A 15,690-nucleotide genomic window follows, 5' to 3' on the forward strand; every position below is an offset into this window, starting at 1 on the left:
ATAATTAAGTTTTTATTGGTTTTTTTTTTCTTGTTCTTTAGATTACTTGACATGTGTCTCTCTCGTGTCTTTCTTATTAATGAACAAGTGGTAACTTTTCAGAGAAATACAGAGTTGGCCACTTTAACGAATGTCCACCCTCTTTCTTGGATCTCCTCGAGAGAATGCGAACAACTTGGTTGGTATGCTAACTTTATTTTATTTTAGAATGTGCTTTTTCTGAATTATGTTTTTTTTTTATTTCATCAATGGTGATGATGACGAAATGGTAGTCGACGCATGGACCGACACACGTGATAAACAAAATTCGATCATTAATACAACTTTGGTTGATATACTACCACGTTTAATAACACACTGTTGGAGGTAAAACTCATTATTTTAATTTTAAAAGAAATAAAATCACAAATAATTTGATTAAATCTTTTATTTCAATTTGCCAGAGTCGTTGACTTCATTGATGAAATTAGGTATATTAAATCCCATGATTGCATATAATTTTGTAAAGATTAGTTTTGTTGGCAATGACATATAGAGTCTTCAAAAACTATCAGAGTTCGTCAAAAGTGACATAACTCAACTATCACTATCAAAAGTAGAGCTGTCAATTTGACAAGCCCCTTAATTATTAGCCACAACCCACATGTTGGAGGGGTCAAAAAATTTTATAATTTAAAAGGCCTAAAATAGAAGGCCCCCTAAAATTTTGTAGGCTTAGTGGGCCTATAGACCCACATTTTCAAAAAACAAAATTGACAACTCTAATCAAAAGTGACATAACTCATTCAAGCCTTTTAGAAACCTTTTCCTTACAATGAAGATGGGAATATTATTACTGCTCTAATCAGAATTTGCATGAAGATATATTCTATCAAGATTAATATTGCTCTAATCAGGATTTTCTCTTATGACCTCTACAATATATAAACAAACACTATTTAGAGAGTTCACTTTGTATATACAATGTGAAGGTCACAAGAGACTTAAGAATTTGTATCTTCGATTTGACATGGATTGATATGAGAGCAATATTAACCGCACTATTAATCTTTATAAACTATTATTCTAACCATGTCGTTGAACCTTCCCTCTATCGTTTTGGGAGGTTTCTAGAAGGCTTGAATGACTGCGTTGAATCTTCCCTCTATTCCTTGTGGGGAGGTTTCTAGAAGGTGACTGATGTGACCTTGATAGTTTCTTTACAAACTTTTATGTAACAATAAGATACCTAACTTTGTCAACAAAGGCAATGATTCAGTCAAATTGATTGACTACTATTTTTGCAACAATCGAAATTGCTGTCTCAAGAATATAGAATGAAATATGTTATTAAAACTAAAAATTTAATTATATTCTTTGTGTGATTTTATTTCTTTTATAATTAAAGTAAGAGTTTTACTTTTTACTTCAAAATTGTCATTAAACGTGGTACTATATCAATTAAAGTTGTATTAACGATCACTGTTAATCATATATATCAGTCCAGCATCCGTCAACGACCAATTCGTCATTGTCGTGATTGATGAACTACAAAACATAAGGGAGAAAAACAACATTCTAGAACAAAATAAAGTTAGTTAGAACTCTCATTTGGGAAAGATTTCTAGAAGGCTTGCTTAAATGATTGATGTCATTTTTGATGTTATTGTGTACTGAAACGTACCCTCTCTTTTGATATATTTGACTTTCATATTTTCTCAATTTTCGTAGCTATTCTTAACCTAAACTTTCTGCCTCGTAACCAATTTGAGTCATCAGTTAAAGTAATTTTAGAGATGCAAGTTACTTAAGATATTTCTTTGAATTCAAATTCAGTTCAGTCTAACATTCGTTGCCATAAGATCCAAACTCACCTTTTAGGGTACAAATCTCTATCTTTATTGAGAAGAAGGGGATATCATTGAATATTGACTGAGATCTCATCAAATAGAGCAATTTGAAGAGGTGGTGCGGTTCATCTTTTCTAAACATTGAAAACTATAATGATGTCAACTAAATATTTAATTTCATTACAAATATTAATCATGTGATCTTGACATGAAACCTTGAAATTAACTCCGACTCAAAAGTAATTAATGATAGGGATACTTGCAATTTCTTTTTCCTTAGTTATGAAAATAGAATATTTTATACGATTTTTTTTAATTTCCTATTCTCATGAGAACGAGATTCTAGTTCAGTCGAGATAAATAACGTCTTGCAAAGATATCGTTTCAGTCAGGATTTGAACTTGGATTTTTTGGAATTATTCATAGTTCATTTATTTATATAAACCCACTTAAATTAAACACCAAACAATTACAAAATGAAATAATAGAGGCAAAACAGAAAACAATACTTTCACAACATCATAGCACAAAGATAATAGACACGTTCATTCTTAACACTCCTCGAATTAAAGTTTCAAAGAAGAAATCGTGATCATTCGCTAGTAGAGTGTTTATCACATTTGTAAGGCCACTGCATAACAAAACAATAATATATGTTACCTCAACTTAAGGAAAATTTAGTCTATACCTCCACTGTTATATCTATAGACTACAAATTTTTTAAAATACAAAGTCTATTCATGAAATTATTTACTATTTTACAAACTCAAATTTACTGTTTTTTTTTTCTTTCACAATTCAAAATACAGTAAAACAAAAGAAATCAATAATAACACCAAAATCAAACCTTAACCTAAAAATATAGTTAATAAAATCACCAACAATCACAATGTACTAATTTGAAGAGGAAAGGTTTTAACAGTAAAAAGGGAACTTTTTTTTTTTTGTGCAAGGAAGGGGTAAGATGAAAAACCTAGGAAGATATCAAGAACAACAATGATGAAAGAAAGAATATTGCACGAAGGAGATGGCTGATGCCTACTTGTTCGATTCGTTTGAGGGCAACAATGATTTTAGGGAGAAGGGAGATCGCAGTCCGAAGGAGGTTGAAGTGAATCTTAAGGTTTTTTTGGAGGGAACCAATGTCCCCGTTACCTGCCTGAACTCAGTCACATGCAAAATTGGGGTGGGTTCGAGTCACTACTCCCAGCCCGCAGGTATCATGTGGTCGGTCCTAATTTGCATAAGCTTACGGGTTTACGCAAGCTATTTCTGCTCAAAAATGATGTGCTGCCAACAATTTTGATTTGACGACATTATTGTCTTCTCAGACATTTGGTTTCCATGATCATAAGATACAAAGACTTTACTGACTATTATCCGAGTTTGTGTGATTCAAGACTCTCCTATCTTTATGAAATGATGCAATCAAAAAGTGTTTGAACTTTGAAGCACCATATTCACCACGTCCAAAGGGAAAAACAAGTGCAATGCATTACTATTCCAACTTTGTATAATTTGGCAACACGGACTGGACTGACATGGCAATACAATCTAGACAAGACTGCCATCACAGGTCATTAACTCCAATTTGAATCGCACAAATTTATCATAAAGTTATAATTTAATCATTATAATCCATAGTTTTAGTTAAATGAATTTACGAGTAATACACGAGTTTTTACCAAAAAAAGTTATTGTCAGTCTATCTAATTAGGCATTCAAATTACAACCTTTTTGCTGTCAAGAAAGCACAACAAGGGCATCCTCGTAAGAGACAACACAACTACCTCATTTACATTATCTTGTCTTTTAAACTCAAAACAGAAAGGTGTAATTAACCAGTGACTGGTAAAATTGAACAAAACAATGTAGTCCTTAATGATATGATAAAGTGAGCTCTTCGTTCACACCATTAAGCATGGGAAAGATTTTGAACAAACGTTTGAATGTGTGTTGATGAATAGCACCCAAACTAACAAGGGAACTACCCAACTCCATGGCATCATTTGGCCATCCAGCATAACCAATCCCTTCTATCAATACCAAGTAAGTAGTTTCATTAGGCATACATCCTCTATCAACCATCGTGGCCAACACCTCAATGGCATCATCAATTCTGCGCACTTTGCACAATCCAAGAAGAATTGTATTGAAGCTGATAACCGTAGGTTGATGAAACTCACTACTCTCCATATCTACCAACAAACTTATGGCCTCATCCACCATTGCATCCCTGCACAAATAAGATATGAGTGAATTGTAAGTAATGTCATCAGGATCAACACCCTTGCTCAGCATCTCCAAAATCAACTCCAGTGCTCTAATCTTGTCCCCAAAGTTCCACAGAGCACTGAAAATTGTGTTATACGAACTTACATTAGGAGGACAACCCATTTCCCCAAGCTTCTCAAACACATTCAAAGCCTCATCAGCTTTACCATTCTTGCACATAGAAGCCAATATGGTATTATAGTTCACAATATTAGGCAAACAACCATCAGAGATCATAATATTCAAAAACTCTATCGCTAAATCCACTCTACTCTCTTTACAAAATGCAGCAATCAACGGATCGTAGCTATAAGCATTAGGAGTCAAACCTTTTTCCTTCATAGCCTTCAACAAACCCACAGCTTCCTCAACCTTACCACCACGGCAAAGCGAACTAATCAAAATGCTGTAGGTAACAACGTTCGGCTGAACACCTTTCAAAACCATATCAGTCATCAATTTCTGCCCATATTCCAATTTCCCTTGACTCAAAAGACCCTGCAATAGAATGTTATAAGATATCACATCTGGAACATAATAGCCCTTGTCACTTATACTTCTAATCAACTCAAAAGCTTTATCCACCAACCCTTCTCTACACATAACCCTCATAATTGAATTATAAATAAACTTTGTATCAGGTTGAAGACCACTATTCAACATATCATCCAAAAGCTTCATGGCTACATCAACACCACCTTCAAGAATAGTAGCTTCTATCAAGATTTTGTAAGTAATCATAGTAGGTTTACAATTCTCTTCCAACAACTCATCAGCAAGTTTCAAAGCCAAGTCTAGTTTCCCTCTAGAACAAAGATTACCGATAAGAATATTGTAGGTAACAACATTAGGTGCAAAACCTCTCTTTTTCATTTTATCAAGCACTTGGTGTGCAGAATCAACACGGTTGGCTTTAAAGAACCCACTGATAACTGCATTGTAAGCATAAACATCGGGTTCTCCGTATTTCTCCAACAATTCCATGACCCAAACGACTTTGTCGATTTTTCTGCACCTGAATAAAGCTTTGACGAGTCCTGTGCAGAGTGCGGCGGTGGGTCTGTAACCTTTGTTTACTAAGCGTTGGAGAAAGTAAAGAGAGTCATTGTACTTGCGTGCGTTGCAGGATCGATGGAAGGCTTTCATTAAAGGGGTGTGTTTAGGGTTGATGTTATTTTGAGGGTTTGTTTTAGCGGTGGAAACTACTAAGTTGGAATCGGAAAGGTTTTTACGGTTGTTATTGTTAATGTTGTTGTTACCTTGATTGGGAAGTGAGGATATGCAAGAAGGAACTAGGGTGTTGTTGGGATTGCGATTTGTGTGTTGAAGTGGAAATGGGAGTGTACGAGGTAAGAATTCTGTGGTTGAGAATGTTGTCATTTAGTAAAATGTGAGAAAATGTTGGTTGGAAGTTGGAGATTTGAATTCAGTTAGCATGGACAACGGGTGAGGAATGAAGAGAAAACCTGGGAAGAGGTTACGTTATTGTGGATAACGAATCAAGGATTGGAATTTGATGTTGCAGTACCGGATCCTCTACAGGATAGGGGACACAACTGAATCACTACACATATCATCAGAATCAGCAATATATTATAAGTGTTTAATGAGATGGAATTTAAGTGACCTCTATCTTAAATTAATGCACTATTCTCTCACTCTATTTTTTTTTTCTTTTCCAACAAAAACAAAAATATATTTTCATATGTTTGAGAAGTATTTTTTAAGAATTAAAACTAGATTAAAAAATTTGAATATAAGATTTATTATGTATATGATTTGAAAATAAAAAATGAAATTATCATTTAATTGTAATAATAAAAATAAAAAGTTAAAATTCATGCATAATAAAATTAAAATTCAAACATGAGTATTTGCAATAGGCATATAAAATAATTGCAGTATTTTTTCTTTAAGCGAATAAACTGAGTAATTGAAATTTAGAAGAAGGAAAAAGCAGCAAAATAGATGACACTACTTTCCCAGCATTGAATATTTAAATGCTTTTATAAAGAAAAGTTGATATAATTGATTTTGTTTTTTCAGGAAAAACAAATGGTCCGGCCTGTGTATATGACTTTTTGTATATTGTTTATTATAGTAGTAGTAGTACATAGTAATACAAAGGATGTGGGAGATTAATTTTGAAGCTAGAGAGGTTGCTCATTATTGCTATATTCCAATTTGCATGGTCACCGAGTAAGAACTTAAGAACTAAGACAACCACACAAATCCAATAGTCATATATAAACAATGAATAAATATCATTGTCTGAATTATATAATTAATCATGAAGATCAAAGTTTGACAATTACATATGAGTCATTCATTTGTAAATTATATGACAAGCATTTGAAAGGTTTCATTCAATTCAACTAGAGATGGCTTCTTGCAATATTGCTCTCCATGCAATAGGAATCACTTTCTTACTCCAAATAATCACTTCTGTAAAGCCACTCTCATTTCATTACAACCAAAGCTTTAAATATGATGATGTGAAGCTAGAAGGAGATGCTTCTTTGTTATATCCATACATCCAACTCACAGCAACCTCAAGGTACCAAAGCAACGCTTACAGCGTCGGTCGAGTAACGTCATTCGAGCCAGTGCAACTTTGGGACAGAACCTCAAGAAAACTCACTGATTTCACCACACAATTTTCCTTTACAATTTTCTCAAATGAAACTGGTTTTGGAGATGGATTAGCATTTTTCTTTGCAGATCCAAAACTTCCACTTCATAACCATATTCAACAAGGTGGTGGACTTGGTCTTGTGAATGATGACCAAATAATGAACTCTACTGAATATTCATTTGTAGCAGTGGAGTTTGACACTCACCAAAATTCTTGGGATCCATCAGGTACACATGTAGGTATAAATTTCAACTCTATGAAATCTCAAATAACTAAACCATGGTTTATTGATATTAGGAATAAGAAGACTTATTATTGTAAAATTGAGTACAATTCAAGTGCTCATAATTTGAAAGTTTCTTTCACTGGAAACATAATCAATGGTAAGCCTATTAAAAAAAGTTACCTCTCATACAATGTTGATTTGAGAGATTACTTACCTGATAAGGTTATTTTTGGATTCTCAGCTGCTACAGGATATATGTTTGAAATGAATACATTAAAATCATGGTCATTTAATTCAACTTTACAAAGTCATCATGATAATATACCTCAAATAGCAAATCCTGCTCCTTCACCAATTAAAATTAGCCCTAAAATAGATAGCAACAAAGGTACTATATGGATTGGTCTAGGAGTTGGTGTAGTTGTTGCATCAAGTTTCCTTATTTTAGGATGGTTTTGTATTTTAATGTGGAAAAGGGCTAAAATGAAAAAAGAAGATTCAACTTTTGACCTAAAAATGGATGATGAGTTCCAAAAGGGAACAGGACCAAAAAGGTTTTGTTACAATAAATTGGCGAGTGCAACGAATAACTTTGAAGAATCACAAAAGATTGGACAAGGTGGTTTTGGTGTTGTTTATAAAGGCTATTTAAAAGACATAGATTCAAATGTTGCTATAAAGAGAATATCAAGAGAATCCAAACAAGGAATAAAGGAATATGCAACTGAGGTGAAAATCATTAGCCAACTAAGGCATAGAAATTTAGTACAACTAATTGGTTGGTGTCATAGAAAAAAAGACTTACTCCTTATATATGAATTCATGCAAAATGGTAGCTTAGATTCACACTTATATCGCGGAAAAAGCGTATTAACATGGCATATGAGGTACAACATTGCAATGGATTTAGCTTCAGCGTTGTTGTATCTTCATGAAGAATGGGAACAATGCGTGCTACATAGAGACATTAAATCAAGCAACATTATGTTGGACTCAAATTTCAATGCTAAAGTTGGCGATTTCGGGTTGGCAAGACTAGTTGATCATGAAAAAGGCTCACAAACAACGGTTATAGCTGGTACAATGGGATATTTAGCACCTGAATATTTCACAACAGGTAAAGCTACTAAGGAATCTGATATATATAGTTTTGGAATTGTTTCATTGGAGTTAGTTAGCGGAAGAAAACCAGTTGATCTTAATGCAAAGGAAGACCAAATGGCTATATATGATTGGGTTTGGGAACTTTATAGATTAGGAAGGTTTGTTGAAGTTGTTGATACAAAACTTGGGGGTGTGTTTGATGAGATGAAAATGGAACGTTTAGTTGTTGTTGGTCTTTGGTGTGCTAATCCTAATTATTCATTAAGGCCAAGTGTTAGACAACTGATTCAAGTGCTTAAATTTGAAGCTGCTTTACCAATTCTACCCCTGCAGAAGATGAATGATTCAAGTTATTATGCTCCTACAAAAATGAACACAGTTTTTGGTCCAGTTTCTTCTTCCTCTGCAGTTTATTCATACCCGATCTGTGTCTAGTAATGGGATTATATTTCTTCTCTATTGATGTCATACCAAAAATTTCAAGTAATGGGATTATATATTTATTGGTTTTCCTCCAGCTATTATTTGATGGTGAACTGTGTAGTTTCATTTTTGCCCGTTGTGTGATTATATACCTTATATTCTCAAATTATCATTCCAAAAAAATTGTAAGGATCTATATTTTATTCATGCTAAGTAAATAGAGTCACCGATAACTAGACTAGAGTTCGTATTTCTGTATAATCAATGCTCATTAAATATCTTTGACCAAATCAATTTGTAACCCTTCAAGCAAATATTGATTTTGTTCTGCAGTAAATATTGATTTCCAATAAATTAACGTGTAAAATTGATTTTATTTAAAAATAATTTTAAAAAAAGTAATTTATATTATATATATTTATATAAATAGAAGTTAAATAATAAATTTTAATATAAAAATTAGATTTAAATGCAAAAGTTACTAATTTTAATTTCAAATAAAAATTAATTCTAAAAAAAGAATTCAACACAAAAACTAACTCAAGTTCGAAATAAATTTTAAACCTTCAAAATCACACGGTTGGAAGTTGGAACATGGAAGTGGAGAAAGATGGCGGATGTTGAATAATTGCATTGCAATTCCATATACGCAGGCCACGTGGCAGCGCATCAAATTTTTATTTTCTTATAAGGAAAAAAAAAAGTCCTATAATTTAATTTTTCATTTCTAAACAAAAAATAAGTAACGTAAACGTAACACCTCTGTTTATTTGTTCAGTATCTGCTCTATTGTTTGTTATCTCCCTCCAAAATCGTGTGGATCTCTGCATAAATTTTCCCTCAAATCATCGATTCATTTATCACTATCATTCTTCTTCCATCAAAATTAAAATCAAAATCTACCTACAAATAACCAGCACTTTCAATTTTCCCGATCTATATTACTAATTTATCCTAAATTCTTTATATAAAAAAGATCTAGGGTTCCTGCTTAATTCACAGTTGTAATGACAACCGCATTTGTTCCTAGAATCTAATCGCTGCACGCGTTTTCGATCCAAACCCATTGAAAAAGCTAATCCGCGATTAGTTTTGATAACTGTTCGGTTCGGTTTGTTAATGAGAGATATTATTATACGATACGGTTTTGGTTTTAGATGAGCATGGAGGTCGTTAACGATGCGGCGTCGTTTGATGTTGAATTTTTGCAGCTACCAGAGGTGTCTTCTATGGCTCTCAAGTCTAACCTCAGCTTCGTTGAAACGCTCTTTGAGCAGTGGCTTTCGCTCCCTGAAACCAATCGTTTGGTACGCTTCATTCTCTTTTTCTCTATTTTGTAATCATCAACGTATTGCTATATTCCATTGTTTATTTCAAGATTCTTATATTGTCTATTTATGTTTTCTTAGAAAGGAACGGTTATCGTTGGATCCTAATGGATAATGAATTAATAATCATTACAATTAAAAGATAGTGCAGTATATAATAGTAAAATCTACAAGGTTTGTGTTTGGATGTGCATTACTATTGTTTATATATTATGTCAATAAAAGATAGCTATAATTGTTAGTAGAACTCAATCGGTAACTGCAAAAACATTGATATGCATGGTCCTCAGTTTGAACTGGAAATTTTCCACTTCTCCACACTTAAGGTGTGTGAGTCTAGCCACTAAGCTATTTGACAACAACAAAAAAGGAGAGCCATCATCATGAGATTCTGTGCATCTACCTCATGAGAATTGAGAATAAATAACTTTTCCTACATATCCTCACTATGTTCATGAAGTAATGAATTTGAACTGTTATGCGTCTCTCTTAATTTGTCTCTTCAGAGCAGTCACCGTAGCCTATTCTTGGAAGGACTATATATTAAACTCTTGCTGGCTACTTCTTCCATGCCCAATGAATGATCTATTGATAATACTTGAAGTGGGTGAATAAGATATTTGTTATCAACTAGATGCCTTTTATTTTATTTTTGAGTTACCTTATATGGTTAAGATTTTCTTGTTAAGATATTTGGCTATTTTGTTGTAGGTAACATCGTTGCTAAATGATGCCAAGTCTGGTGTTCCGTTGAATGTACCGGGTAATTGCTCGAGTCCAAATGCTGCGAGCAATTCTTTGCCTTCCATGTTTCCTGCTGGCACTGCACCACCTCTTTCACCGAGAAGTTCGTCTGGTTCCCCTCGCATAGTGAAACAAAGAGTCGGCCCTTCTAATTTGGGTTCTCCTTTGAAAGTTGTTAGCGAGCCAGTTAAAGAATTTATACCTCAGGTGAGGCTCGTCGGATTTGTTTGCTTAATGCTTTATATGTTAGTAAAAGGATAACTCACTAGAATGAAAGGGAACTGTTAGAATATTAAAAAATATCTTATAATATCTTTTATATTATATTAGAGTATCTTAAATTATTTCTTAGGATCAATTTATAATTATAGAGATATCTTAGAATATCTCTTATTATTATTATGATTTATTCCTAATTTAGGATTTAATCTATGTTTCTCTATAAATAGAGATTAGTATTGAGTCTATTGTAATCAAGTTAGCATTAAGCTATTATCAATAATATTCAAATCCTTATTATTTTCTTTTCTCCTTTTCTCTAAAATCTCACACTTCCAACATGGTATCAGAGCCTATTTCGATCCTCCTTGAACAATCTTGTCGTTGTTCCGCTGCTAAGTTCCCAACAGTTTGGGAATATAATCCTAGTTTCTCTTTTCTAGCATGATTATTCCTTTTTCTGACTACTATCACTTCCGTCCACAATCGTCGCTGCTGCCTCGTCTGCTACTGCCGCCGCCACCATTTGCTGCTGCTGCCTGCCGTCGCTGCTAGAAAAGTTTTCCGAAACAACCACTGTCTCTCCTGTTTTGGATGCATTTTCTCACTTCGGTTGTCGATTATGGCTTCGTTTCATTAGAGTCGCGCTGCTTCCTCTTTGGTGTTTGTCATGCAATTTAGTTCTTACTAATAGATTACAACAGTGGCTTCTATTCCCACCGATGATCATTCCGGTGGTGTCCCTTTTCCCACTGATGAATCATATTAGTGATGACTTATTTTCCCATTGATGATTATTCTGACGATGTCTTTTATTTTTATGACTCACACTTTAGCATGACAATTTGTCCCAGATGCACTGGCCCCATCTTTGTCCCAGATGTACTGGCCTTGCCTTTCTCTCCTTGAAGCTTGCCTCTCCATTATTATTGGTTTGAAGCTTCCAAATGCAGTTTTTTAGAAGAACGGAGCTTGCTTTTTTCAATTGCCTTCCATGAATTTCTCTCAGACTGATGATTAATCAGACTATCTGGCTAGGCTATATTTATAGCAATTCTCTCCGACTTCGCATGCATCCCTGAGTTGCCTCTCCATATTTTTTATTATTTTGTGGAGCAAAATATTTTCTTGTAGCAAGCTAAAGCTTAGTAAGCTTTAGCTTGAGGGGGAGTGTTAGAATATTAAAAAATATCTTATAATATCTTTTATATTATATTAGAGTATCTTAAATTATTTCTTAGGATCAATTTATAATTATAGAGATATCTTAGAATATCTCTTATTATTATTATGATTTATTCCTAATTTAGGATTTAGTCTATGTTTCTCTATAAATAGAGATTAGTATTGAGTCTATTGTAATCAAGTTAGCATTAAGCTATTATCAATAATATTCAAATCCTTATTATTTTCTTTTCTCCTTTTCTCTAAAATCTCACACTTCCAACAGGAACTAACTACATGTAAAAGGAGATATGCTTCAAAACTAAAAGTGCAAAATAAATCAAAGATGAAATGATTTTTCTCTCCCGTAACAAGTTGTACAGCTAAAAGACACCCTTAAATGTGCCAGCATTCTGCTCTAGCCATATGTACCAAAGGACTGTATGGGCTGCACATTGCCACAAGAAACATTTTGCTTAGCTTTTACTGACAAATGCTATTACTAAATAGGACACATTCAATGCTCATAAAAAACTGTTTGAACTCATGACAAATCATCATCTTAATCCCATTACATACTGCTCTCCTGTTTTCTTAAAATCTTTATCTGGTGATACTTTTCTTTTGTGCCTTGTCTCGTAAGTGTGTGTGTGTGTGTTCGTCGGTTCTCCCCCTCCTTCCCCCTGTTTTCATTTTATGTTCATGCTTGTAACGTAAGTATTTGTGTGCTTGCAGTTCTACTTTCAAAATGGACGTCCTCCTCCCAATGAACTGAAAGAACAATGCTTGCTTAGAATTGACCATTTATTCCCTGATCACTTGCATGGGCTGCAGATACAAGGTGAGGTATTGCTCATCAGTGGGTTATAGCCTGAAAGGCCGGTTGACAACTCGGGAAAAAAGGATTTGCAATAAATATCACACTCTTGCTGTTAAAGCAATCACACGCCCTCCTGATATAGGGCAAAAAGTGATTATCTGTCTAAAATTCACTTTTAACTTACTAAAGAGTAGCAATAATAGCTCAGTTCTGATTTTCATTTATCTATGGTATGTCAGAATTCAAGTCCGTTACTAAGGAAGTATGCAAGCTGCCATCTTTTCTTTCCACATCTCTTTACAGAAAGATTGAAAATGGAGCTGGTATTGTGACAAGGTTTGTACTTTAAACTTTTGTAACGCTGCATTTCAATTGGGCAGCATGCCTCGATGAATTTTTGCTTGAAGGATCTTATGTATTATTATTGATAAAGTAGACATGATTTGTTTCGCCATTCCCTTCACATCAATGTTTTCAAAATCACAATTTCAATCTTAAAATCGCACAATTTTATGATCTTAATCCTCTGAAAAGAGTTAGATCGTATGCAGAATCGCTTTCTGATAAAATCGCAAATCGTGAAATTGCCCGACTTTACGGTTTCAAGGAGATTTTGCCATTTTTTGTTTGAATCTGGGTTGGGTTCTCCCCTGCACCCAAAGCTCTCTCTGTCTCGCGACTTTCTGTCACTACCCACTCGAAGATCTCTCTATGCAGTCGTCTCTCTGCGAAAAAAGGATGGCGTACTCCAGCTGATGTTGGTAGGCCCGATGGGAGAACCAAAAACTAGGGTTTTTTAACTTTTTGATAAGAGATATGCATTGTAGGCCCATTCATTATTAATAAGAAGTGTGACCTGATTCTATCCATGAAAGCCCAATTATATTAAGTAAATAATGATAAATTAATTTCAAATATTCCCTAACTATATTAAATTAAATGTTTTCTTTATAAAATTAATTAATTTTAAATAAAATATTTCTTAACTACAAATGATTTTATAATTTTCTTAAAATCAACTATTTTTAAAGGGAAAAGGGTATGGCCATTGAAATTGCTTTTCAAAAAGGTTGGCGTCACCTTTGGTTAGAATGTGATTCTAGTCTTGTTATTCATGCTTTTAAGTCAGTGGATATTGTTCCTTGTAAACTTTGAACGTGGTGGAAGAATTGTATACTTTTGACTCGGAGGATGTATTTTATTTATTCACATGTTTATGCAGAAGGCAATAATTGTGCAGATAGGCTTGCCTCTCATGGTATTGGCATTCATGATTTTCATGGTATAGGTTTGCCTACCATAATAGAGTAGGTCTTCAAAATTATATATTCAACTAATTTGGTGGTAGGGGTTTTGGGTTGGTCCCCTGTTTAATTCTTTTTCTTATTTTTAATAATATTTATTCGGGTGTTGCAAAATCAGATGATTGGTGATTGTTGGGGTGCCAACATAGTTGGGATGTCAACAATCACAGTGATGCATTAGCACTCTAGTTTTTGTTTGAAAATATTGGAAAAATGGAAAAGGGTTAATTTAGTTTATGTGTGTGTAATTTATCATTTTTGTAGGATTTACGATCCTATGTGCTACAATCTTGCACACCCCTCCTGATTCTAGGTACTTGTGTAGGATCTTACTATCTTGGTTACGATTTTACGTTTTATGATCTTGCTACCCTCCTTATTTGACAACATTGCTTCCCATACTATAAGAATTATAATTTAATGTCTTGTTCACTGTAATTATTATTTCTTATTACTTATTCTTTAATTTTTTATGTAATGTTTCTGTAGGAAAGCCTTTATTGATTATTGGATTAATGGCAACATGATGACGAAGAATATAGCGACCCAAATATACACAATTTTAAAGCAACCACAACTCAATTACCTTACTCAGGTATGTTGCTTCAATTTCTTTTTTCTTTTCGGCTTTTCATTTCATTTATTTCCCCCCTTTGAACATTACCCTACGTCATGGCCTGACGAAATCTATCAAATATGTCATTTATTCAATTCCCACTTGATGCTAAATGAATTACTTTTATAGTGTCGAGTTTGTTGATTTTCTTGGCTTTGATATTACAATCCCATCCATCTGTTTTGAGAACTATTTTATACTTCATATCAGGATGATTTTAAACCTGTGCTACGTGAGCTTTTGGCAACTCATCCAGGGTTGGAGTTCCTGCAGAGCACACCTGAGTTTCAAGAGAGATATGGTTTGTCTTCCATCTTGGTTATAACCTTGCATTTAGAGGTTCACCTAATTGTAGATATCATCAAAAGGATTTGAGCTTCTCACTGTACTTGGCTTCTTAAATACACTTTGGGGTTATTCGGAGGCTTTGAATGTGTCCCTCTACCTTAGAGAAGTTTTTGATGATTTATTATTATAAAGGATTAAGTTGAAAACAGCGAAGTTTTCTGGCAGTATGCAGATTTACTTGGTTTCTTATGGAAACCTAACAGAGGCATTACTGTCAAGATTGTGAATGAGAAGTTGAACATTCTATGCCCTAGGAGAGTTCTTTGATGTGCACTGACTTATCCTTTCTCTTTATTTGACTTTAATAGTGGATCAGATCATTTTTTATGGTTCGTTTTATATGTTTTGTTGAAAACAAGGTTATCCTCTTCTAGTTGTAGTTATTTGATATTTTTGGAAAGCAAAAATAGGAGGTGGGGTGCTCTTAGGCAGTGGAAAATTTGGATCCGACTCCTCTAAAGTAAGCAAATTACTTTAGAGAGTAAAGAAAATAATATCAACCATTGAATAACAAATTAAAGGTAGATATTGTAGGTACATGATAGCAAATCATGAGTTTGTTATAATAACAACCATTGATTTTCTCACTTTACACTTTACTCACTTTAGTACTCTGTTGGGTCCTTTCATATATGTCCTATCCAATTTTTCCCTAC

At 33.8% G+C, this 15,690-nt stretch overlaps 3 protein-coding genes across 5 annotated transcripts in view; 2 read left to right on the plus strand and 1 right to left on the minus strand.

The window, feature by feature from the left end:
• Positions 1–3,600: 3,600 nt before the first annotated feature.
• On the minus strand, positions 3,601–5,693 carry LOC101488958 (uncharacterized). The gene has a single exon (XM_004494693.4). The coding sequence runs from the start codon at positions 5,481–5,483 to the stop codon at positions 3,708–3,710; it is 1,776 nt and encodes a 591-aa protein (XP_004494750.1). The 5' UTR covers positions 5,484–5,693; the 3' UTR covers positions 3,601–3,707.
• A 753-nt stretch (positions 5,694–6,446) lies between these two features.
• On the plus strand, positions 6,447–8,503 carry LOC101508963 (L-type lectin-domain containing receptor kinase IX.1-like). The gene has a single exon (XM_004494911.3). The coding sequence runs from the start codon at positions 6,485–6,487 to the stop codon at positions 8,501–8,503; it is 2,019 nt and encodes a 672-aa protein (XP_004494968.1). The 5' UTR covers positions 6,447–6,484.
• Positions 8,504–9,169: 666 nt separating this feature from the next.
• The window catches only part of LOC101489284 (probable serine/threonine protein phosphatase 2A regulatory subunit B''delta), a 12,182-nt gene continuing 5,661 nt past the window's right edge, over positions 9,170–15,690 (plus strand). Inside the window, exons 1-6 of one of the 3 annotated variants that reach the window (XM_004494694.4) lie at positions 9,170–9,798; positions 10,531–10,770; positions 12,682–12,787; positions 13,006–13,102; positions 14,560–14,665; positions 14,897–14,987. In XM_004494694.4, coding sequence (XP_004494751.1) covers positions 9,649–9,798; positions 10,531–10,770; positions 12,682–12,787; positions 13,006–13,102; positions 14,560–14,665; positions 14,897–14,987 — 790 coding nt within the window. In that variant the 5' untranslated portion in view covers positions 9,170–9,648. Of the gene's footprint in view, positions 9,799–10,530; positions 10,771–12,681; positions 12,788–12,893; positions 12,917–13,005; positions 13,103–14,361; positions 14,384–14,559; positions 14,666–14,896; positions 14,988–15,690 lie in introns of those variants that run through there. The other 2 variants (XM_073366594.1, XM_027332774.2) reach the window with 2 other exon arrangements.

This window comes from Cicer arietinum, chromosome 3 (genome assembly GCF_000331145.2).
Source record: "Cicer arietinum cultivar CDC Frontier isolate Library 1 chromosome 3, Cicar.CDCFrontier_v2.0, whole genome shotgun sequence".
In the NCBI taxonomy this organism is placed as follows: Eukaryota; Viridiplantae; Streptophyta; class Magnoliopsida; order Fabales; family Fabaceae; genus Cicer; species Cicer arietinum.